The 23,250-nt window shown below is 39.4% G+C and overlaps 2 protein-coding genes across 9 annotated transcripts in view; both read right to left on the reverse strand.

Annotated features, from left to right (window-relative positions):
- Positions 1–1,505: 1,505 nt before the first annotated feature.
- LOC118340770 (syndecan-1-like) lies at positions 1,506–5,375 on the reverse strand. The gene is made up of 5 exons (XM_035678905.1): positions 5,216–5,375; positions 2,924–3,008; positions 2,726–2,838; positions 2,515–2,629; positions 1,506–2,423 (listed from the first exon to the last, which is right to left on the reverse strand). The coding sequence occupies exons 1-5, from the start codon at positions 5,279–5,281 to the stop codon at positions 2,266–2,268; spliced, it is 537 nt and encodes a 178-aa protein (XP_035534798.1). The 5' UTR covers positions 5,282–5,375; the 3' UTR covers positions 1,506–2,265.
- A 3,143-nt stretch (positions 5,376–8,518) lies between these two features.
- The window catches only part of pum2 (pumilio RNA-binding family member 2), an 18,356-nt gene continuing 3,624 nt past the window's right edge, over positions 8,519–23,250 (reverse strand). For 2 of the 8 annotated variants that reach the window (XM_035678716.1, XM_035678718.1), the window contains exons 2-24: positions 22,728–22,826; positions 22,156–22,519; positions 18,868–18,936; positions 18,079–18,184; positions 17,765–17,952; positions 17,490–17,662; positions 16,832–17,144; positions 16,647–16,740; positions 16,371–16,478; positions 16,108–16,253; positions 14,915–15,035; positions 14,574–14,714; positions 14,156–14,455; positions 13,835–14,062; positions 13,350–13,617; positions 13,100–13,229; positions 12,853–12,987; positions 12,574–12,711; positions 11,962–12,087; positions 11,608–11,679; positions 10,544–10,665; positions 9,785–9,977; positions 9,107–9,244 (exon numbers count right to left, since the gene is read on the reverse strand). In XM_035678716.1, the coding sequence (XP_035534609.1) occupies positions 9,113–9,244; positions 9,785–9,977; positions 10,544–10,665; positions 11,608–11,679; positions 11,962–12,087; positions 12,574–12,711; positions 12,853–12,987; positions 13,100–13,229; positions 13,350–13,617; positions 13,835–14,062; positions 14,156–14,455; positions 14,574–14,714; positions 14,915–15,035; positions 16,108–16,253; positions 16,371–16,478; positions 16,647–16,740; positions 16,832–17,144; positions 17,490–17,662; positions 17,765–17,952; positions 18,079–18,184; positions 18,868–18,936; positions 22,156–22,506 (3,654 nt within the window). In that variant the 5' untranslated portion in view covers positions 22,507–22,519; positions 22,728–22,826 and the 3' untranslated portion in view covers positions 9,107–9,112. Of the gene's footprint in view, positions 9,245–9,784; positions 9,978–10,543; positions 10,666–11,607; positions 11,680–11,961; positions 12,088–12,573; positions 12,712–12,852; positions 12,988–13,099; positions 13,230–13,349; positions 13,618–13,834; positions 14,063–14,155; positions 14,456–14,573; positions 14,715–14,914; positions 15,036–16,107; positions 16,254–16,370; positions 16,479–16,646; positions 16,741–16,831; positions 17,145–17,489; positions 17,663–17,764; positions 17,953–18,078; positions 18,185–18,867; positions 18,937–22,155; positions 22,520–22,727; positions 22,827–23,250 lie in introns of all 8 variants that reach the window. The other 6 variants (XM_035678721.1, XM_035678719.1, XM_035678720.1 and 3 more) reach the window with 6 other exon arrangements.

The following is a 23,250-nucleotide window of genomic DNA, read 5'->3' on the forward strand; positions in this document are numbered from 1 at the left end:
GTTTAATAGATATTACATGTTTAAACTGTAAAATAAACCCAAATAATAAACTCAGGAGGTTTGTGTAAAACAGGTGATTCAGATTCTGAGCAGAGCTTTTGTACAATAATCTGTATTTTAAATCATTTTAACAATCATACAGACTTAATAAGATTATTTTGTGATAGATTAAATGTTTTCTGCTCTGCCATCGTTAGATTAAAACAGTTCAATGATAATTTACTTTTCCTCACAGAAGTAAAGAGAGTCCACTGAGGACTGATCAATAATTCACTGTCAGACATTAATGATGGTAAATGAGACGTTCAAAGACACTTCGGCCTCTAGTTAGTTAGTGAGTTAGTTAGTTAGTGAGTTAGTTAGTTAGTTAGTTAGTTAGTGAGTTAGTTAGTTAGTTAGTGAGTTAACAAACAAACACGTTTTCTTAAATCTGTAGAATAACATTTGTTGGACCTCTAATCTCCACAGAACTACAGAGAGAGAGAGAGACAGAGAGAGAGAGAGAGAGAGACAGACAGAGAGAGAGAGACAGAGAGAATTAAAAATAAAATAAAAGATACAATATAAAATATTATATATATATAATATATAAAATTAACAGTGCAAACAGTAAACAGTGCAAATGGAAGTAAAACAGTGCAAATGGATGTGCAAATAGAGGTAGAAATTGTTGGCCTGCTGATTGATCAATTAATAGAAGAGCTTTCAGTGGCCACCCCATGCTCACAGAGGGGCAAATAATTTGTAATTTCATTGTGTGCATATTTGTTTGTTTAATACTTCACCACCACTACTGCCATATAATACTATAATAATAGTATCACAATATTAAAGTAATGTAACTTAAGATAAGAAGTGTTAAGTGTACTCTATATAAGACAACAGGACAATGTAACCTTTGACAAGAAAACATTTTTTGTACTAAAAAAGTGTCTTCTGCTCATGTATTTTATTTTATTTTATTTTATTTATTTATTTTTTTAAATAAATAATCAATCAATCAATTTTTACGTAATGTAACTGTAATCTGATTAGGTATTTCTTTCTGTAACTGTTATGGATTACAGTAACCTTGTAATCTGTTACTCCCCAAGCCTGATTACTACAACACTAAAGCAAATTATAAGGCAAGACTTGCATTATTGACCCAATCTTGAGGCACCTAGTTTTAAGGTTTTTATTATTTCACTTTATATGGTACTTACATGGTGCATTTTTAACAAATATTTGTGTACTAGTCACATTATCTCACATTTAATTAGTGGGAGTACACAGCTCATTATTGCCCTGTGTTAGTCAATGATTACAGATAATAAACCATTTAATCATCAACAGTTATATTACCTATGTGATATCAGACCAGATAAAACTAAATCCTCTGACTGTACTATATATTATAGTAACACACTATAATGTCCTCTCATACGAACATTTAAACAGACTGTATATACTGGATATATATTTGCAATGTATGCGAATAAAACAAAAAAAATAAGACATGGAAGTTTAAAATGGTTATAAAGCTCATTTATTATTTAATTAATTACGGCATACAAAAATAGTAAATATCATTTCATGACACATATCTAGATGAGAGAAGGTGTTACATTGTAGCAGCTGATTATAATTACCTAATAACTGTCATTTACATTTAATATACACCCTGGAATGAGTTTTCATCAGATTCTTTATTCATATCTCAGATCACGTGGATTATTTAACTGTAATTGTGAAATAACACTAACAAAGTGGATCAAATCATTTTGGTACAACCAGGTTTTACCAGGATTGCAGCTCTCCCTCTCCCTGAAATCTCCCTCCTGTTACACTCAGGAGATTTTAATAGATCTTTTCACAGCAGACAGGTGTTACTTATAACATTAATTATCTCTGTTCTACTCAAAGGTCCCAGGAAGCCACGACAATGTGACAGTGAGCGAGCATGGACGACATCAGCACTCTGAAACTGAAGCAGCCAAATTGTATCCAGCCATTGCTCATCGTATTATCTACACCTATGGATATGCTTCTCCTTCTGTGACATGAAGCATCTTCTGTACACACTCACACTGTCCTGAGAAGAGGTCTAAGTAGGCTTAAGCCCAAACTTTGTAGGCTTTGTAAAAGAGAGGCAACGGAAAAGACAATCCTTCATTTTTTTTATGATAAACATAAATAAATTATCAATTAAGTGTGAAAATATTCCCCATTTAAACACCACCTTAGAAAACAAACATCATTGTGTACAAGTACAAGTGTGTTCAGTTAAACAACCACTTCTTCCCTGTTGGGTTTGTGATAATCTTCGTCACTCTGCTTGCCCAGGATGTATCCTCCATCATCTTCCTTCTGCCATTTGTAGATTAATATCGCTGCCAGTGCGACCGCGAGTGTCACCCCTATTACTCCTCCAGCAATAACACCTGTAAACATTAACACAAACGACTTCATTCAATTAACCCACCCCTCCCCAGTGTATCATTCTCAAAGTCAGAGTGCTGTAATGCAAAGTACCGGCTAAGACGTCTTTACTCTCCAAGAACTGCTTGCTGTTTGCCACGACAACAAATCCTGATCCGCTGTGTTCTGCAGGCCCGTGCATATTGTCAAAGCTCGGGACTGAAGAACCCTGAAGACAAAGGCAGGAACTTTATTACTTGCTCTGTCATCCACATTATGAAGTGTTGAAATGGTGAACCTTGTGAAAACAAGTCATGTGTCGTACATGGAAAGTATTCTGGGTTCCACCTCCGCCTTTTGCTGGAGGAATTCTGACGTCTTGGCTGTTGGAGGGATCCTCCCCCTCCTTCTTGTTGTTTTTCATCTCACCTGGTGAGACTGCAAATGGAGAGCATGAAATATATTGTGTGACATAAATATAGTGTATAATTTTATAGTCTTTGTTTCTCATAGTCAACATTACCTTGTTCTGACCAGTCCCCTGAACCGGAACCATAAGTGTCCGGGTCATATCCGGATCCCTCCAGGTCTTCAGGAAGGGCAGAAAACTGATTTCATGGAGAAGAAAGAATGAGGATATTTAGAGATACAGACACAATACTGTTTCTTATCTTATTATCAGATGTATGAAAACAGACAAGAGGTGAAGGAAGCCTGTTTAGGCACTTTCCTTAAGCAATGAGGAAATAAATCAGGTCTTGGATACAAAGTCCCGCTGAAGTAACGCACTCTCTCCGTGGCTGACACCCATAATGACGCAAGAGGTCACATTGTTATCTCCAATAAAGTGTAATGAGTAAAGAATACAGCTTGAATTAAATGGTAATATCACTCAGCCCATTTGTCAAAGCAGTAAAGGTAGAAGAAGCTATTTGGACTTTCAGCTGTTTACAGTTTCAGTGTTTGAATAAAAAACTGCAGCAGCTCAAAATCTCTTTCAGTAAATGATCCACATTAAATGCATTCGCAATCTAACGGCTCGGCAGTATCTTATCTAACAGATAACAGTGGTACTGTACATTCAAATGAAGCTTTAAGTAAATACAAAACAGCAAACTTTCTTCTTAAACACTTTTTAAACAGGGGTGCAAGAAAATATCGATGCACTCGACTATTATTTTGTGATATTCTATCGATTTTTGTGTTTAAACCCCTGACCACTAGATAGCAGGGTTGTATACGTATACTGAGGGCTGTGAGGTTGGATGTTACAGGGTCGGATATCTCACTGTTCTGGCTGCATAAAAAAACTTTTCTTAGAACACAGGTTTTATGCATATGGTGGAGTGTTCTTTATAGTATGACAGTGTTTCTGAAGTTAGATTGCTTTTTAAATCACAATATACCATATATTAATTCAGATACATACAAAAAAACCAAACACTCAATTGTTTCAGCTTTTACAATGTGAGGATTTGGATGGATCATTATATATTATATATATATACACATATATACATATATATATGTATATATATACACATATATACATTGAAGTTTGGATCAGACAAAATAACACGTCACAAAAGACATCGCATTGGGAAATTGTGATTTGAACTTTTAACTAACTTCTGATATTTGTTAGACTAAATGATTAATAATAAAGTGACAGATTAAGCAATAATACATGTAATAATTAGTTGCAACTGTGGATAGATGATTTAGAGTTCAATTCATTCTGCTGTGGTGTCAAAGGAGGATTCAGTAGATAAGAGATCGCTGATTCAGACAGAAGTCCAATGTGTGTCCAACTATGTGCTTACAATCAATTTGGAAGTACTTTACTTCAGTCTTCCTATTCCACACTACTGTATACTCCACTACATTTATTTGATATTCAGGCCGACGTCATGGCTGTAGTTACTTTAAGATTTTACTTTTAAATACGTATTAAATAGTAATTATAGTAGTTCAACCTCCATCAGCTACAACATTAAAATAGTGCTCAGTATGAATCATTCAATAATACACAGCATGCCATTTAAACATGAATGGGGGGAGGGGCTTTATGCATAATGATTACTTTGGACACTTTAAGTACATTTTCCTGATGATCCTTCTGCATTTTTACTAAAGATTCTGAATGCAGTAAGTTGAAATGGAGTATTTTTACACGGCAGTGTTGCTATTTAAGAAATATAACTGCATGCAGGGAATGCAGTGAAAACAGGGCTGTAAGGAGAACTTGACCCTTTACTTCAAGTATGTCCAACTGTTAATACTATAATTACAAGCAAATACATTAAATGGCGGAACTATTAAATATCTATAAAATAGACATTCAATTAGTTTTCGGCTCTGGTTATATAAATAATTTGTATTTAAAGGTCAAAAAGCCATTAGTTGGTTTCAGTAAGAGGTCTAAAATCCACAAAATGGAAGTGAGATGTCCTCTTCTGAAACCCACTGGCTTTCATTTGTAATATCTTCAGTTCTCTGGATACAATATTTGGTCTTGAAGTGGAGGACGGAAAACTAAGTGAGAGCAAGCAGACATCACTGAAATAAACCGACATTAATGAAGAAATGAGCATCAATGGACAACTGTACATTGATTTCAGGGTTAACTGTAGGCTGCCCTGTGATTAAAACCAATGAAGGTTTCCAACAATAAACGAAAACACGAGCCCCGACGGACAATAAAGTCGTAAAAAATAAACACACCTTGACATTTCCTACATTGTAACCCTCGGCTGTTCAGGAAGCAGGAAAGGTGAGTAGAGATTGACGTCAACACAGTTCAAAAATGACTTACCGACAGATGAACAGGGTGAATGAATCCCAGCGCTAGAATTAAAGAGGCTGTCAAATACATCCTCATGTTTACACTGAGTTGGTGTCTAAGTTTATTTAGTCTCTTCTCTTCCTCCTCTTCCTCCTCTTCCTCCTCTTCACCGGACCTCCGCAGGTGCTCGAGCCTCTACGCGCCCGAACAAGCCCCGCCCACATGTGAGACAGCAACACTCTTTACAGACCGGAAATAAACAATCATTGTTTTTGTGGGGTTTTTTTTCTTCTAAAAACAACAACAAAAATAATGTCAACCATTACAAATGATCTAATGGGAACCAGAACTTGAATACACGTCCTGAAATTAAAAACAAGAAACTATTTAAATAGTTGAAACTACACTCTGTTTATTTATTTATAAAAAGGTCTATATCAGTGGCTCCAACTCAGATAATTTACTTTATTAAAAGTGTTTTTTTTAAGTCTTAGTATTGATGCATTACTGTGTATTTGTGCAGTCATTTAATGTTGTAGCAGGTCAGGGTGGAGCCAGTAGTAGTTTAATCTATAACAATGCCTTCTGTTCTTCAGATGGTTTGTTTTGTACATAAAATCTTAATTTGTAACACAGTATAGGCGTCATGTAGTGGAGTAAAAACTTACAATATTTACCTTTAAATTTATTTTGTGGAGTGACCTTTTTGATAGATGTGCATTTATATTACAATCAATGGAAACAGTTTGACTACAAACAGCTGATCTCCATTTAACTAATGATGATTCAGTTCACTTACATTTTATTTGCAGAGTAACTGAAGTTATTTCAGGACACTTTCCATATGGAGCAGGTCTCCTTATAAAATTATTTATAGCGACCAAACAATTCCAAGAAGGAAAAACTGATTCTGATGTGCCACATTCAAAGGGAGGTGAATATTTATGGAAATTTATTTTGTATCTGTAAGTTTTCGCTTTGACATTAAAGGAAAAAAAAAAAAAAAAAGCCACTTTGAAGCTACTTAATGTTGACAGACAAGATGAAAACTTCTAAGGGTATTTTTTTTTTTTTTTTTTTTATAGGATTTACATGAGTTTCTGGGTAGTTTTATTTATAGCAACGGTCTATTTTATATAAGAAATCACACACTGTGGTTTGCATGTAACAGCTTATTGTAGAAGTAGCGGTCAGATAAATGTTGTGCAGTGAACATACAGTATTTCCCTCTGAAATGTAGCACAGTATAAAGTATAAAATGGCATAAAAATACTCAAATACCTCAAATTTGAGTACTCATTTAACTGTTCACAACCGGTCTATTATTATTGACATCAATATTGCGACATATGCTATGTTTATTCTGCCATTGTGTACTTTGTTTGTGATAGTTGGATTGTTGTGAAATAGGTTTTGTACTACTGGACCGACTTTCAGAAGCATTAATAAAATCCTAATAATCTAGTTTAATAAAAACTGCTTTAAAAATACCAAACATGAGGAAAACCACAACAATGCTGGTCAAATGTTAGAAGAACAGTTTAATCATACATAGTCACAATTCTGCTTCCAAAAATGAGTTTGTTTTCTTCATCTAACATCTGGAAATGTACATAAGGCCACCTGAAAATGTACATGACTTTGACAGTGTGACAAAACTCATATGTTCATATTTATATAATTGACAATATTTTACATTGCTTTTGCTTACAAGGTAGTAGCTGTTCCAAAATACAGCACTCTTCTGTACAAAAATAATTCTTGTCATATCCTGTGAAGTTTCCATGGTAGCAGAGAGGACTAAATGCAGCCTCAATTTTAGTACAGAGTGTTTTTTTTCTCCTTTCTTCTTATTAAACTGTCACACATCAGAAAGACTATCAACAGTGGATGTTACAGCTCCAGTACAAATAGAGGCTGGCCTTTCCCACAGCGGATTAAAAACAAAAACCATGCCAGATTGTGAAGCCATAAAGTTTTTTTTTCCTTTAAAATAACACTTGATCAAATAAAACTGTATACATTATATTCAAGGGGAAAGGAGTGATGAATATACACACATCAAAATGCACATTTTTGCCTTTTTCCTCCCCAAAAAGTGTAAAAGACATCCCATTTACAGCATAAACGTTTACAAATGTACAACTGTACAGACGAAATAAAAGCATCACTACAAATTTAGAGCAAGGCCTGTCAAACACCACGACTAGACATTTTTTTTTCAGTTAAACTAATAATCTTACACTTATTAACTGCACATATACTACATGTATTCTACAATTCATATGAAGCAAAGAAGCCATCACTACGAGCATTACAGGTGAATTGTATAGCTTTCGATGGCCCCACCAGCCTCCACCAATGCACTTGCATACCCAACCAAATGAAAAAAGAAGAAACTTTAAAAAACAAAATCAGAACCATTAAAAAAAAGGTTCTTTCAGCATCCCTTTCTTCAACTTATCCAACTAGTTCTAGTTCATTTCACCTCAGATGTACAAAGCTGGGATAAGCGCAACTTCACAACATTTTCTTTTTTTTTTTTGACTACTCTGAACTTCAGGCGGTGGGGGTCCCATCACTGCTGCAAGCCCCCTACCCAAAAGCAACAATTTACTCATACATAAAGATGCTATACATCGCTAAGCTACTTCTACGCAAGAGATGATTATTCAGTACATAAAGATACCGTTTTCTAGGGCAGTGTTCATCTCAAACTACAAGACAGATAAGATGTTACACAAAACATGATAAAGAAAAAAATCATTCCAAGGATTAAAACCTGTCACAGCATGCCAACACATAGCCCGCTCCCACCCCACTATCCCCACAAAAAGCCACCCCCACAACTACGGTCATTTCATGTTAAGATTATACCAGGTTACACGCCCGCTGTACAACCAAACCTCATGCTCTGCATCTGTAAGTTAAATGGTAGCTTGTATCTTGCATAAACCCCGAGTGATCACCTGGATGAGGGAAAGACGGCTCTAGCGGGGCTCAATGGATGCAGCAGCTCAGGTTGGTCAGTCTGGAATATTTAGTACCGAAACATCAGGCAGACTACAAGCTGCTGGGGTAAACACACGCCCCGCCCCCCCCTCAACCACCTGTCCTGGAAAAAAAAAAAAAAAGAGGCAAGAAAAAGCTACCACTGGAAAACACTACCCTAGACTGAAGCACCAATCCCCAAAGCCAAGCTCGCAAACTGGTCTTGAAGACCTCTGGGTGACTGTGGCACGTGACACATAGTACTCGCCTGTGGACGGAGGGGTTTATATCCATCCATACTATGTAGTGCTATTTGAAAATTAATCCATCAGCTGCTTTGGCATGGGAAAACACTTTTACTGTGCATGGGATAATATACAAATATAATATTCAATTGCCTAGACTTAATTAGAACAGCTGACATAAGTCTGGTTACAAAAACAAGTGGAATTGATTTTTTAAAAGGATCACTCAGTTTAGCCTTATAAAATCACTTGCTGGTGTTAATTGTAGGAATTGTAAATTTCAGCAAATGTGTATAAGTTTTTTTTTTTCTACAGAGAATTTACAAGGTAAAAAACTAAATGTACAAGATAATATGAAAACCAGTCAAATACATCAATTACATCATTAACAATGGGCTTGTGCTTTACCCAGGAAAAAAAAGAAAAGAAAAAAAAGAAATCGGCCTGCTGACTGTGCGTCCCCTGGGGGGCCACGCTGGGGACCTGCACCAGGGGTGGCAGAGTGGCAGGGGTCAGTTGTCACAGCGTTCTTAGGTGAAGTTGACTTGTCTCTCTCTCTTTTTTTGGTAATTCCCCAAAAATGGGATGACAGAGGGTGTCAAAGGCTAACCCCTATGGCTAAGGAGCATCTCTCACAGAACAGGGGGTTTGGGGCTCCTACTCCTCCATTTCTTCAGGGATGTCGACGTGACTACATGAGGCCGTTTGTGGGGCCACCGATGGGACCCAGTTCAGATCCGCTCTTCATGTAGTACTTTTCTAGCTTGGCCAGAATGTGCTTCCCGTAGGTGTACTTGCGTAAGGTGGCAATGTGGGGCCGGATCTGGACAAAAGGGAGAGAAGGCAAAACGTCAGAAAATTCAAAGCTGAGCTGAAATGATCAGTAGATGAATTGATCAAAACAATCAAATAAAGTCATTTTTTTAAACAAAAATTCAAAAGAATCGCCGGTTCCAGCTCCTACAATGTGATTTACCAGTTATTTTAGTCTTGATAATGATAAAATTAATTAGCTTGTTGCAGCTCTAGTTCAAAGTCAATGTGGTGTAATCTCAAACAAATTTCACCAAATGAAAAACGCACTACGAAAAAAAAAAAAAAAAGAAAGAAAAGCAAGAAAAGGCTAATAACTTTTCCATGTTCTATACTCAATGTATGTAGGGAACTAGTTCCTAAAGGATAATTATTTTGGAGGTAAAATATTGGTGCACTGCATTTATGGAGAAAAACATGTAAATTCTGTCTGACTTCTTTTCCCCACGTATTCCAAATAATACAAATTCACGAGGTTCAACGAGGTTTCAACTAGTTGTATACTGCCTTCCATGTCTGCGTGTTCACATTAATGAGGTAGTTCACCAACCTTGTGCATGATGATTTTGCGCTGAGCAGGTTCTGCCATGTCAATCATTCTTTGGACAACATAGTTGGCGTACTGGTCCTTCATCATGGTGTACAGGGCGCTGTGGGGCCCGTCTTTCTGGCAGCACACTTCATCTATGAGCAGAGCCCTCTCTGCACGCGAAGAGTGGATCACACACTTCTCCACGACATTACTGGAGGAAAAATGGAGAGAGAAATACTTTTATTACACACATACAAATTCATAACCGAGTCACTGGCTGCTCATAGTGGATGCTTTTTATTTATATTTATCTGGAAGGCTGACACATAATACTAACTAAAACTTTCAAACTGCAACAGTGGGTGTATTGAACATTTTCCAATGTTTCCAACCGTTGCCAATATTAAAAAGGTAGTAAGGGGAAAAGAGGCACTACTTCTTATAAAGTGCAGGTGACTGTAGGCAGGGAGCAGCACATGAATCAAACCAATCAGATCTATTAGACCATGTGATCCACACTGAAAGTTCATTTCATGCAGCACTGTCAATTATTTCTTAGTTTTATAACAATAGTATAGCAGATCCTAGACTCCTATCTTTTAAAGAGCTGTGATTGAAGAAAAACATATAAAGGAACTAATACTAGTTGGCACCTTTGTTATCTGTTGCTGCACTGTGCTCATGCTCAGCTTAATAATGAAATAAAACTGTACTGGTTTGTGAAGGAAGCAGAGTACTAGGTCACTTAAACCGTCACTACATTAAAACATAGCTTACCTTGCAAACTTGTGTTGGCTGAGGACAAGAACCTTTCCGCGAACCTCTGCCACTATCTTGCTCTTATCTTCTGGTCTGCCGTGCTCCAAAACATGCTGAATGACGTAGTTACCATACTGGTCCTGCAGGAGGCAGTGGAGGCGTGAGCTCAAGGTAAACAATCGTTTCAATACTGATTAATAACAAAAAGGATCTACGCGACACCCTTTACTCTGATTGATACTCATGCACTACATTTCACCATTGGTCTTAACTGGTGTGAGATAATCATGCATCTCTACAATGATAGGTAGACGAATGAGTGACACCCCCATCTGTAGTCTTACAAATACCCTTACGTCATCACTGCGGAAGGTCAGACAAAACAGATGCTGCTGGTTTGGAGTGTTGCTGACCAGACAACACAACCAATAGCATCTTTGCCCCTTCAGAAATGGGTGATAGACAGTTATGGGTGTAATTTTAGTGTGACAAGATGGAGACAAGAACTCACCTGACCAAGCAACAAATCACACCACCCTGACTTAATCTTAGTTAAAGTAGTAATTTGTTGGGTAGGGAATACAATCTCCACCTTTAATTTGGAAGTATTTGCCTTTAAATCCATTTCCTGTCAATCTGTTTTAACAAGAACCTGCATTATTTTGCTCTCAGACTTGACTCCAAGTCTTCACTCGAGGTGAAGTTACAAGGGATTTAGGCACCATTTATGAACACTTTAATTGTCCAAAGAGTTTCAAACTCTCAGGAATCTTTGATCAAAACAATCACGGTAAAATCAAGAAGATGAAAACAGAAAAACAGATTGATCAGGAGATGCTGGAGGCAAAAGAGAGGGATCGTCAGACAGCAGGGAAGCATGTGCCTTGTGAATCCTCTGTGGCATAAAGCAAGAAGGGGGAAAGGTGAGAAAGAGGCGGTTCAGTGGGTTAGGAGAAGGCCTGTAAAAGTCGGGAGTCGGAGAACTACGTAAATGTTAAATTAGATTCTTTACAAAAGAAAAGATAAGGAAAAGAGGAAGGGAGCACGGGGACATCCGCGAGAGAGAGGCAAATTGCTCTGACCTTGAACAGTGCATCACGGGACACTGTATAATATGTTTTGGGTGTCATCTCCAATGATACGCCTTGATATTTCTAGATGGAATAAGTGAGGGGGCAGGGTGGATGTTTAAATAATCACATATGTCAGATGTAATGACAGCTAACAGTACAATAACAATCACACTTTACATTTAGCAGAACACAACTACACAGGAACAATGACAGGCTGAAAATATGAAATGCTCAAACATGGAGGAGACATGCGAATACACAAGACAAGCACACATCTCAACAATTATCTGTCAAAGCAAACAGAGATAACATCTGCAAACAATTTGGACTTAGAAATGAGAGACTGGAGACAGATGTGCTCACCTGGCCCAGTTGTTCAGAGTGCTGATGCAGCTCTTCCAGGATGGGCAGAGTCTGCTCCTGGGTGCAGTGCTCCAAAATCCTTTGGATAACTCTGCAGCCATAGGGGTGAGTAGAAAGCACAAACACCTGCAGAAAAAAGAAAGGAAAAAAAAAGCAGAGGTAATTTCACAAAAAACTAAATATATTAGAACTACAATGTTAAAGCTACACTAAACTGGATTAAAAGGTTAAATATTACGCTGATTCTTTCATTTAAAGATTCATACAATCTGCATTTTTTCAGTTTCTTTTTAATAATTACTTTACAACTCTATTTTGACTATCTGAGTGAAACTCTGTCATCATGCCTATTTGGCATTTAAGAATTTGAAAGCGGTTAATGTTCAGGTGAATTTTCTACTACTGTACTTGTATCATGTCTGACTGGTGTCTGATCTGTTTGTTTCTTCATATTACAATCTTGAATTTCCATAAAAACAATGCTGATGGTCAAAGCAAACAGACATTTGGATTTATTAACACATCTTTTAGACATTCCACATTTCTCAAAATATAGATGAAAGAAAGGGGAATAACAGGCAGCGGAGCCACTGCTTAGGATAATAAACCCACCTGTCCCTGGAAGGCATCAATGATGAACTGTAGGGCCTGGGGCTGGACACACTCAATACACTTCTGCACCACATGGTTGCCATTCTGGTCCTTGACACACTTCAACACGTGGCCATCCAGCTCGCGGACGATGTCGCTCTGAAGTATAGAAATAAGGAACAAAATTGTAACCGAGCATTGTAACATGTAGGATTGATTTTAAAAAATAAAATAAAAAAAAAAAGACCTTAATAAAACAGGGTTAACAGATACATTAAAAAGAAGTGAAATCTCACTTACAATTACCTGCTGGTCTGAGGAAATTGACTCCAAGGCTTTCTGAATGACCCTGCAACCATACATTTGCAAAGCCAGGGGAAGGACGTGTCCACGAATACGTGTTGCCAAAGCCAGCTTCTGGTCTGCACTTCCAAACTGCACAACACAAAACACAAACTATTACATAGATGCTACAGAAAATAGAGTCTGTGTTCTAGTTAATATTATGTGATTACTGAAATAACACCTCGGTATAAACAGTCCAAACCTCAAAGAACTTTTGGATGACATAATTCCCAAATACATCAGTCATCAGTTGGTATGCTGCTTGAAGAATCTCTCCAAACACCATCTGCCTCTCAGCAGGAGTGGCCCTCTCTAGCTTCTGCTGGATAAATCTAGACAGACAAGATTAGAATAAAAAAAATAAAAAAAATACAGGAGGGAAAAAGAAATTAGATTTGCAATTTGCAAAGCACTCTCTGCCCATTTTAAGTCAGAAGACACTTCTTAGGCACCTGGATCCATGCTGGTCTTGAGAGAACTCCACCATGTGTCCCGGCAAGTCACGGAGTTGGAGGTTTGGGAAGCGGTTGTTCCTGAAGTCTTCCAGTAGGCGGCTGCGCCCGGACGGCATCACGTCAGAGCGACTGTAGCGGGGCCGAGACGGAGGGAACAGCTGGCTGCTGGAATTAAAGAGACTGGATGTCCCGCCGGCACTCCGGTACTTGGCCTCAGCTCCAGGCGCTGCAGAAATGTAACGGCCGCTGCCATTTGTCAGGCCACCTAGGATTACAGAATAACCGGATACAATTGTCGTGGTGGCGGGATCTGACTATGTGAAAAAGTGTACGCCTCAAGATGAAAGACATTTCAGAAATATATTCTGATAATGCAGTAAAAACTAATTTGATTTGTATGTCTGGGACTGTATACTGAGAGACCTTAAAATGAATTCAACAGTCAAAGTAAACCATTCACTGTTGATAGATATTATGCTTACCTAGGTGAAGGCTAGAAGAGGATCCATGAGAGGAGGGCAGAGAAGGTGGAGGAGTGAGTGGGGAATGACCTGGTGTGAGGCCAATGGGACTGGGTGAAGAGGAGTAACCCAGACTGTTGTAAAAGGGCTGGCCGATGGGAGTTAAACTGCTGCCGCTGCGTTTGTATAAATCAGAACTTGCCAACAGGGAGTCCCTGCGAGATACACTGCTACTGGTAGAGCTGGATACTGCAAATAAAAAAATACAAGAGTAAGAAAACAGACTCCTAAAAAAGAAACAATTGCTTTAATCCTCATGTAGCTTGTGGCTGAGTCACTGACCAGAAGAGCCAAAGCCTCCAAGAGCAGAGCCCAGGCCTACACCAAGAGAGCCACCGGTACTGCTGAAGCCCAGGGAGGAGCTTGGTGGTGCAGCAGAGGTGTGTGAGAAAAGGGAGCTGCTCTGAGAAGTGTTAGGGACTGATCCAGAGCCATAGAATGAGCTGGAGGGCAGGCCACTGCTGGGTGGGGGAGCCTGTTGCTGCTGTGGCTGGGGTTGAGGTTGAGGCATAGAGCGGTACAGCCCGTTGGCTGGAGGACCAGACATGTTGTTACCAGAGCCAGATGCTGACACCGCAGCTGCTGGTCGAGTGAGAAAGGAGAGGGGTAAAAGAAAAGCTGAGGTCAGAATGGCCCTGAAAGGCACTAATAAAGGAGGATCCACATTTGAAATTACATGGACATGTGGATTAGTACTTACCAGCTTGTGCTGCTGCAGCGTTGATGAGGAGAGGGGTCTGGACTAGACGAACTGGCCCACCTAGACCAGTTCGGGCACCAGGGCCCATCACCAGGGCTCCAGTCTGGTCATAATAGGCTGCAGGAGCCAACACCTGATATCCTGAAAAGATGGTAAACAAAAAAAGTCAGCGAATACAGATTAATGCATATAAAGTCATCTTAAAAAGTAACAACAGGGGAGGTGTGCGTCAGAACAATGTAATAAGTAATGTATCTAGTAAAGGTCAAAAGAGCAGTTAAAATGACATCAAGCAGTGAAGATTAATTTGTTTGGCTGTTAGGGTCTTTGGCTGTACTAACCAGGCATTCCTGTGTAAGCCAATGCAGGGTTTGCAGCAGCTGCTGCAGCTAGAGATTCCTGCTGACTCTGTTGGCCTTGCCCAGGTGTAAGAGGTCGCTGGTTGGATCCTGTGCGCATCACCTGGAGAAGAAGGCAAGAATATTCTGTATTTAAAAGATCCTGAAAACTTCAAAACCTTAAGTATTTCTATATAACATCAATTAGATAACACTAAATGAGCTGGAGTCAAAGTTCAGCTAATGAGGACTGTGTGTGTTTGATTTAATCAGATTTGACAGACAGTTGCCTAGCAACATAAACCCAATAAACCCATAACAACATAGCAACCCATAATTAACCCAACAACTGTCATTATATATTGATTCAAATGTTGCCAAACTGATTGGTGAACGGAAGTATGTGACATCACCTTTTTTCCAACAAACAGCCATTTTTAAATCCAAGGATGGAAAAGACAAATCCAAAAATCCACCATTTGAAAAATACAAAACAAAAAACAGTTCTGAATTCACCAAAAAGTTAGTGTATTCATGTACTACGAGCGTTCATAAGTTGCGCATTTGTTCCCTCTTTAAATATCACTTAAACAAAATTACACCCATAAGTCTGTCTATTAAGAGGTACTGCACCCAAAACATGTTTTTTGAACTGTAAACTGAATTTTTCTGACTACCCAGCAGGGCTGGTGTTAAACTGACATTACCAAATTTATGAAAATCTGCATTTTTTGGGTTAAAAATGGCTCAATCAGAAGAGGGCAGTGAGTCGGTGAAACTGTTACATGCATGTTCAATTGTATACAGATCGAGACACATCATTCACAGGAGTTTATGCTAGTCTTTGCGAACCCTCTGCTTTGTATTTTTCTACTCTGGCCCATATGTTTGGACTTGTGCTCCATACAGCTGTAGAAACACCACCAGACTGCAATGTTTACCTTGATCCCACACACCGACAGCTCCCCCACAGACACATGGTAGTTGTGTCTGTACATGGCAGATTTCTTCACAGTCAAATTGTGTAATCTGCCTGTCCACATTAGCACCTAGTTGTCCTTATAAAATAGTTTAATCCTGGTGAAATTTGTTAGGCTCATTCAAGCTTTTCACAATATGCCCTGCTTTTCAGAACCACCTTTACAAAAACACCTTGCAGATCAAGTACAACAACTTGTCACTGGACAACTTCCTACCTGTTGCTGGCCTGGCCCTGGTCCCTGATTGGATGCTTGCTGATTAGCTGAGTGATTGGCAGCTGATGCAGCCTGTTGCTGAAAAAGATTGGCTGGGTACACTCCCCAAGGAACTCCATAGTACTGTGGTGGAACCACTGTGGGCCCTGAGGAAAACATGTTCCACGGGATGTTACAGGTACATTATATAGAACTGATCATGGTGATTTTTTTTCCCTTTTCTTACAAGAACAAAAAGGAACAAAAGTGTGCTGTAAATTCACCTGCAAGTGTGGCTGCTGCTGCCAGCCCAGCGGCAGTGTAGGGATCAGTTCCAGGGGGGGCAGCATTAATGATGTAAGGGTTTGGCACAAATGCAGGAGCAAGGCCAGCTGGGTAATATGAGGAACAGTAATGTAATGCATTTCCATATCAAATCTCATTCAAATTTTTATGCAACTGTAAAAACAGATCTCTAGACAACTTGAGACAAAAGGTAGTTTAACTGTAATTGCATAACACACTGTACTACAGTGAGTAAGACAAACAGCCCGACTTACCGAGATGCTGCTGCTGGGCCGCAGCCAGAGCATATTGTTGTTGCTGAGCTGCTGTGAGCTGTTGAACAGTCAGGGGATTAGATCTCTGGAACAACTGGAAAAACAACAAAAAAAAAAGGATCACAATCTGTTGAGCAAACTTGGAGTTGAATCTCTGGATAGATGGGTTTTGTTTTTCCACAGACCTGCTGTTGAGAGTTGTAGTCAAACAATCCTACTGGAGTACCAGAGGAGTCCACCTGAATCTGGTTCCCCACATAGTCAAACTGGAGGGACTCCACACCGGCTTGCTGTTCCATACCTCCCATGTTTTGGGCCTCCTGGTTCTGGAAGTCCTCAGCTTGGGCCTTGTTTTGGGCAGGGTTGTGTTGTTGGAGGGCATGGGGGTGGTGGTGGTGCTGGTGCTGGTGCTGTCCCATCATCTCCAAACCTGTCTGACTGGGACCCATCCGCTCTACAGCCTCAGTGGGGGACGCTTGACGGCTTCCAGGGGTTGGACTGGGGAAAGCAAAGAAGTTGCAATATCGTCGCACATGTCATATCAGTACAAAACTTTACCTGAGATTGCTGAAGCCCAGTAACATCAATGAGACTATACGCCTTTACATTTATCTGTTGGACATTTCATTTCGTTGTGTTTAGGCTTCACTGCAATGCTCAAATCTACCAAAACATTTTGAAGAACTTCTGTTAAAATAGTTTTGAGCATTCTGGTATGAAATTATTTAAAAATAAAACAAAAGGAGGGGTTAAAAACTAAGTTACAGGTCTCAATTTAAAACCACTAGAGTTATAAAGCATCAAACAATAGGTAGCAGTTCACTTTGTTGCTGGTAAACCTACTTGAAATCTTTGCAGTCCCTGTCCATGCCGTTTAGTAGACCTCTCCCGTTGGCTTTAGCAGGATCATTCTCCTCTCCCACCTTCATCTCTGGGCTCTTGTCCTCTTCAAAGGGAGACACTTTCTCTTGGACATCACTCTTCTCCCTCCCATCTTGGTCAACATCTCCTCCACCCTGCATTCATTAAAAAAGGATTAGGTTAAGACTATGTTCCACCCTTGAGAATAAGTGTTTAATAAGCAAAAGCTGAGTTAGTGAGACAGAAGCTCGACTTACATAGCCACCGTTCCTGTAGCGACCATCCATCTTGTCACCGGGAGAGGAGCTCAGGACATACTCCACCATGCTCACCCCGAGGCCTCCACCCTCTGAGCGAGGTGAAAGCACAGAATTGGCATCACCATTCCCATGGAAACTCTGGCCTGGTCGCCGCTGCACCATGATTGGCTGAGACACTGAATGATCTGAATGAAAAGCTGTGATCAAATCTCTAAATAGTTGTGTACATAAAACTATAGCTGTGTAAAAACCCCCATCTCCAAGAAAAATAATCTGCATTAAACTTCTTTACACAAAGATATGTCACTCACGAGATGATCCCCATGCATTGTCCCTCCACTCCTCGCCAAGAAGCATCCCTTTCCTTCCATCCTTGGCCAACTCATCAGAATCCCAGAGCTTTTTTGCTGGCAGAAGCTACAAATAAATTATACATATTTTCTAAGCATCTGCAAGATCACCGCATGTCTAAGTGCAATGTAATTTTAAAAACAAAACAAAAGATACCACCGTCAACGACATCTCATTTAAAATTTCATTTACAGTTGTTTACAAGTTTGACGTTTAAATATTAGATTTTACTGTAGTCTTGGTTATCTAAGGATTTTCTCAGTCCACTGAAAATCTGAGTATGAATACTTATCCCTGTAGACTTAAAAGGTGGCTGTAGGGATTGTTCATCGTGGAGAACACTTTATTGCTTAGTGCTTTTTTAATCCTTAAAACAATTACTGAACTGCAGAGTTACAGCACATTTTTAAATCAAATAAAGGCACTCACCCCTGCACCAATCCACTGCCACTGCTGTATACTGTACATACAAAACCATCTTATGTCCACTACTTTGACCCCTATCCGAACACACAACTCTGTCAAGCATGAGTGCAAGCTGGTTTGCACCCGTCTCCTGCTCTTCCATTCGTCACAAAAACAGTTTTCTCCAAGCTCAATCTGATCTACATAAAAGGAGTAAACTACAGATGTCTTGAGGCTACCTTTCAAGTCTAAACAGGGTGAGTGTTTCATGCAAATTTAAATATTGATTAATTGCTGTACTCAAATGTAGAAAAGGTTGTATGTTAGGACCACAAACTCCTCACCTCTCCCATGCCCCTTGACTCCAAAGCAAGAGCTTGGAAGTCATAGTTCATTTCATCCACAGCACGGACCTGAGACAAAAGGAAAGAAAAACTAGACTGTAAACAGAAAGCTTAAAGGACTCTGAATGGCCACAAATTAAACACATCAGTTCTGCTAATGGCACAGTACAACAAACTAGTCTGTTCTCCACAGTGTTGCCATTAAAATATTTTGGTTCTGTGAAATAAAAAATAAAATTTAACATTATTTCAAGAGCCCGCCCCCCCTAGAAAGACTCATATTCAATAAAGAGGCATTAAATGATAGAAAGATAATACAACCACATTCAAACAAAAAAACACTTTTTGTTGGGGGGTGGGATAAAACTCTGGGATAAACATCGGTTTCTGTTTTGAAAAATTAAATTCTTCTCCCTATATATCCATCCATTAGTTAGCCAAACCCAAGAGTACAACAATGGACACGATACAATGGGTGTTGATGAAGGACATGAAAGATTAGAATGATAAGCACTAGGACATTACACCAGCAGACAAAACAATAGTGCTGCACCCAATTTCTCTTCTCCCTTCTGATTGTCCGTACTCTACTGCCTACTGCCTACAAACATCTAATAATACAATTTAAAGCCCTTAACCAACATTTTTCTGACTCCCAGAGTTCTGAGTTTAGACAGGAAGAATTGCGCTCGACCAAGAACCCACTGTATCATGAGATTAGTCTTTAAACACAGAAAAGCACAACCACAACTTGTAATGTGTGTAAAGTCGACATTACGGGGGGGTGGAAATTGTGCTAGAATACTTTAAACTTAAAAAGGACCAGTGTGTAGGATTTAGTTGGCATCTAGCGGTGAGATGCAGACTGAAACTAACTCGCCTCACCCTCCGCTTCTAAGCATGTAGGAGAAACTACGTTTCTGTAGAAACATGGCAATTTAACATGGTGGACTCTGTCTCACTAACTCTAAATAAAAAAAACAACTCATCCTACAATTAGGAAGACAGAACAATTCTTATTTTCAGCTGATTATACAGTAATAAAAACATACCTATGAATATCATATTCCATTTCGGCCAATAAATCCTTCTAAATGTTACACAATGAACCTTTAATTAGGTGTATCAGTAGATATTTAAATTCAGGTATCGGATAGGATCTTTAGAGCAAATATCTAGAAGAAAACAAGAAAAGAGCAGTGAGGCTACATTAACATGTGAAGTATCTGTATCACAAGACAAAAGAAGGCCAGAAGATAGCATCTTTCATCAGGTTGAGTGATCCTGTGTATATTCACATGGGGCCTGCTGAACAAAAGGTCTCACATGTATGGGAAATAGGGCAAGAGCACAGAAAATCTCTTTAAAAAAAAAAAAAAGCTGATTAACTAAGGTGTCTGATACAGCCATCATCTTACGGAAACAGATGAGATAAATCAGTGAAACCTGTTGGTGTGGACCAATACAACTACATAAATACCCACATTAAAGACCATTTAAATACAAATGTTGCCTTCTTTTACCTTCTTCAGCATTTCCAACATCATTGCAGGTCTAGTCTGTTGTACAACTCCCTCAACTAGGATAAAGCTTTCTACTTAAATTGTTATGTTCTACCAAGTGCTTTCACTTTGACCCAAGGCCATATGTAGGTTAGGTGAGGCAAGTGTTGCTACAGGTACCAGTAAGATCAAATCTAATCCAGGAAGTCCACTGACAAATCCGTAAGTCTGAACACTTTTCAGATGCCAAAACACCACATGGCAGTTTAATACTGTAAGACAGGATATTATAAGCTTGGCTAGTTATCAAGGCGAAAGTCACACTCCTGCTGTGCCAACGCACTGGTCTCACACGTTTTATCCTCTGCAAATAAGGAGGCTGTCATTTTTTGACAGCAGTACTATTCCTGTGTGTTTGACCTGCGACAGAACGGTGATCTTCCCTGGGTGTACGCCATTTGCACCCAATGTGTGCTGGGATAAGCAAATACAGAGTAGATGCAGGGGCGTTTCCAGGAGGAGGGGGGGGCTCAACACTGTCTTCTAGAGGCTTTAGCAGGCTCCATTTTAAAACTAGAGTGATACTGGTAGATGAAACTAATGCATCCATTGTTAACCATGGGAAGGGGGCTAAATAATGCTCTAAAGTTAGGCTGAATTTTGGTAATGGAAAAAACAGCATGGTCATATAAAAAGGGCCACTGACAACAAGATATCTTTGGTTCTGTGAGTATTTTTTCACCCACTGTATTTTATTATTCCTACATACTGGGGTCCCTAAACAGTGTTGGAATTGCATAAATTGGGAATGACTGGAAAGCCGAGACACACTTCATGCCAATCCTGCATAAGTCAGTGCCCCACTTGTGTCCCCACCCGGTCAACAGTCTGGAAACGCCCCAGAGTGGATGGACCTTATCTAATAGTGCAAATTAACTAATGGTGTCAACATAAACACACAAATATTTCCAATTTCTGGACTCTTTAAATGATAGGCTTTAATTATTTTCGTGGTTAGTTTCTGCCTCTTGTTTTTTAGCAGCGTTTTCTCAGCAACAAACACTTTAATTGTCTTTGGTGACATTTCTGTTCAGTCACAGTAGAACAACCACCATGCAGCAGGGAGAAAAAAAATACAGATGTTATGAGGAACATTTCTATTTTGTTTCCTCAATGCAGTTAAATTATATGTACACATTGTACATTTTCAACTCGACACCCCTACACACTCACGTTTTCCTATGAGAGATGAATTTGTCATTGTATTTACAGACATTGTTAAGCCCTTGTATGGCTGCGCTCAACAGAAGCTCCAACTTCAATTAGACACACCTAAAGAAAATGGTAATTGATGAATGGCTGACACCTGGTGCAAATCATCACCGATTAACTGACCGTACGATATATGCGATCTAGTGTTACTGGTGACTAACAGGGTTTTATTGTCTGGGCTATAAGTAACACATGATATTATGCATCCAAACACAAACTCTAAGACACTGACAAGTTATCCAGTGAAATTTCTTTCTCAACTCTTTTTAAATTCTTTATTTTGTTACTTTCTGGGGTTGACATATCTAAACCACGTCTGATGGGCACTTTTCTGAATAGTGAAAAAGACTCAACAATAGGAAAAAATATATATATATTTTTTTTAAATGGAAAATTACAGGTTTAATTATTGATACAATATTCAGTTACACTTATAGCCTATGCAGATGCAAAAAAAACTTTTTTTAAAAATTTAATAACATTACAACGACCGGTCTCTATTAAGACGCTTTACCTGATCAACATGGTTTGCATCTCCAGTTGGCCAGCGATGCTTGCTGGGTGGGCAACCTCCGAGCTGCTCTCCGTGCTGCCTCTGAAAAAAGTATCCAACTGTGGCGTCATCCTGAGATCGTCCACTGAGCGGAGCCTGGGGAGTACCTGGTGTAGGGTTCACAACCCTGTCCATGCCCTGTAAATGTGGAACTCCAGGGGCCTGTCCGGCTCCCCCAACTGTGGCTAGGGGCCCTCCACCGTGAACTCTGACCCCTCCAGTCTCAGGAGCACCATTTGCATGCAGCATCCCACCTCTTGTCTCCTGCCAGGCCACGTCATTCATACTTAGGATGCTGCATGGAACGCTCATTCCACGGGAAAGCCTAAACAAAAACACAACATGATTTTGTCAGTAAATTGCAGTCGTCATTCCAGTTGACCTGTACAGGGATGCACCGACATATCAGCACAAATGTGTGTGGTTGACTGGCATTCACCGATATCAGTGGTAATCTGTTGTGTCGCATCAATTTTGCGTTGGCTAAATGCTGTGTTGGTTATTTCCAACTGAGATAGTGGAGAAATAATCACCTCTGTTTTCCAGCACTGGCACAAATTGCAAACAGCAGCACAAACAGTGATTGTGATCAGCTCTGCATCTCAGATCTCGGATGAGAAGACAAGACTTAGCTGCAACAAGGAAGAGATGTTTATCTTTACAGATCTGTTTGTATCCCAGGCAGAAAAAGAAAAAGAGCACATAAGCATCTGCTGTCGGCCAAATTGTTATTTTAAAAGTCTGTATCGGCCCAGAACTTCCCAATCGGTGAATCTCTACACACTTATAAAGCTCAGAGAGACAAACATATGAATATGTAACCTTGTACATGGTGTTTTTGAGATATATTAACCTATGATTGATTGAGTTGTCTACCAGAGCGACTGCCTTACACATAAACCTCAGATATATTATTTAAGTTTCTTTATATAATCGCATAAAGTCAATGTAGCATGACATAACAGTTAGTGTCCTCCTTTAAAGTAATGAAAGCTGTTAAGTTACAACGTGGCCTTCATAGCAGACTCCTCTGTGAGCCTGGAAGGGGGGGAAAAA

This window comes from Morone saxatilis, unplaced genomic scaffold (genome assembly GCF_004916995.1).
Source record: "Morone saxatilis isolate NCDOM2014 unplaced genomic scaffold, NCSU_SB_2.0 Contig7, whole genome shotgun sequence".
Lineage (NCBI taxonomy): Eukaryota > Metazoa > Chordata > Actinopteri > Moronidae > Morone > Morone saxatilis.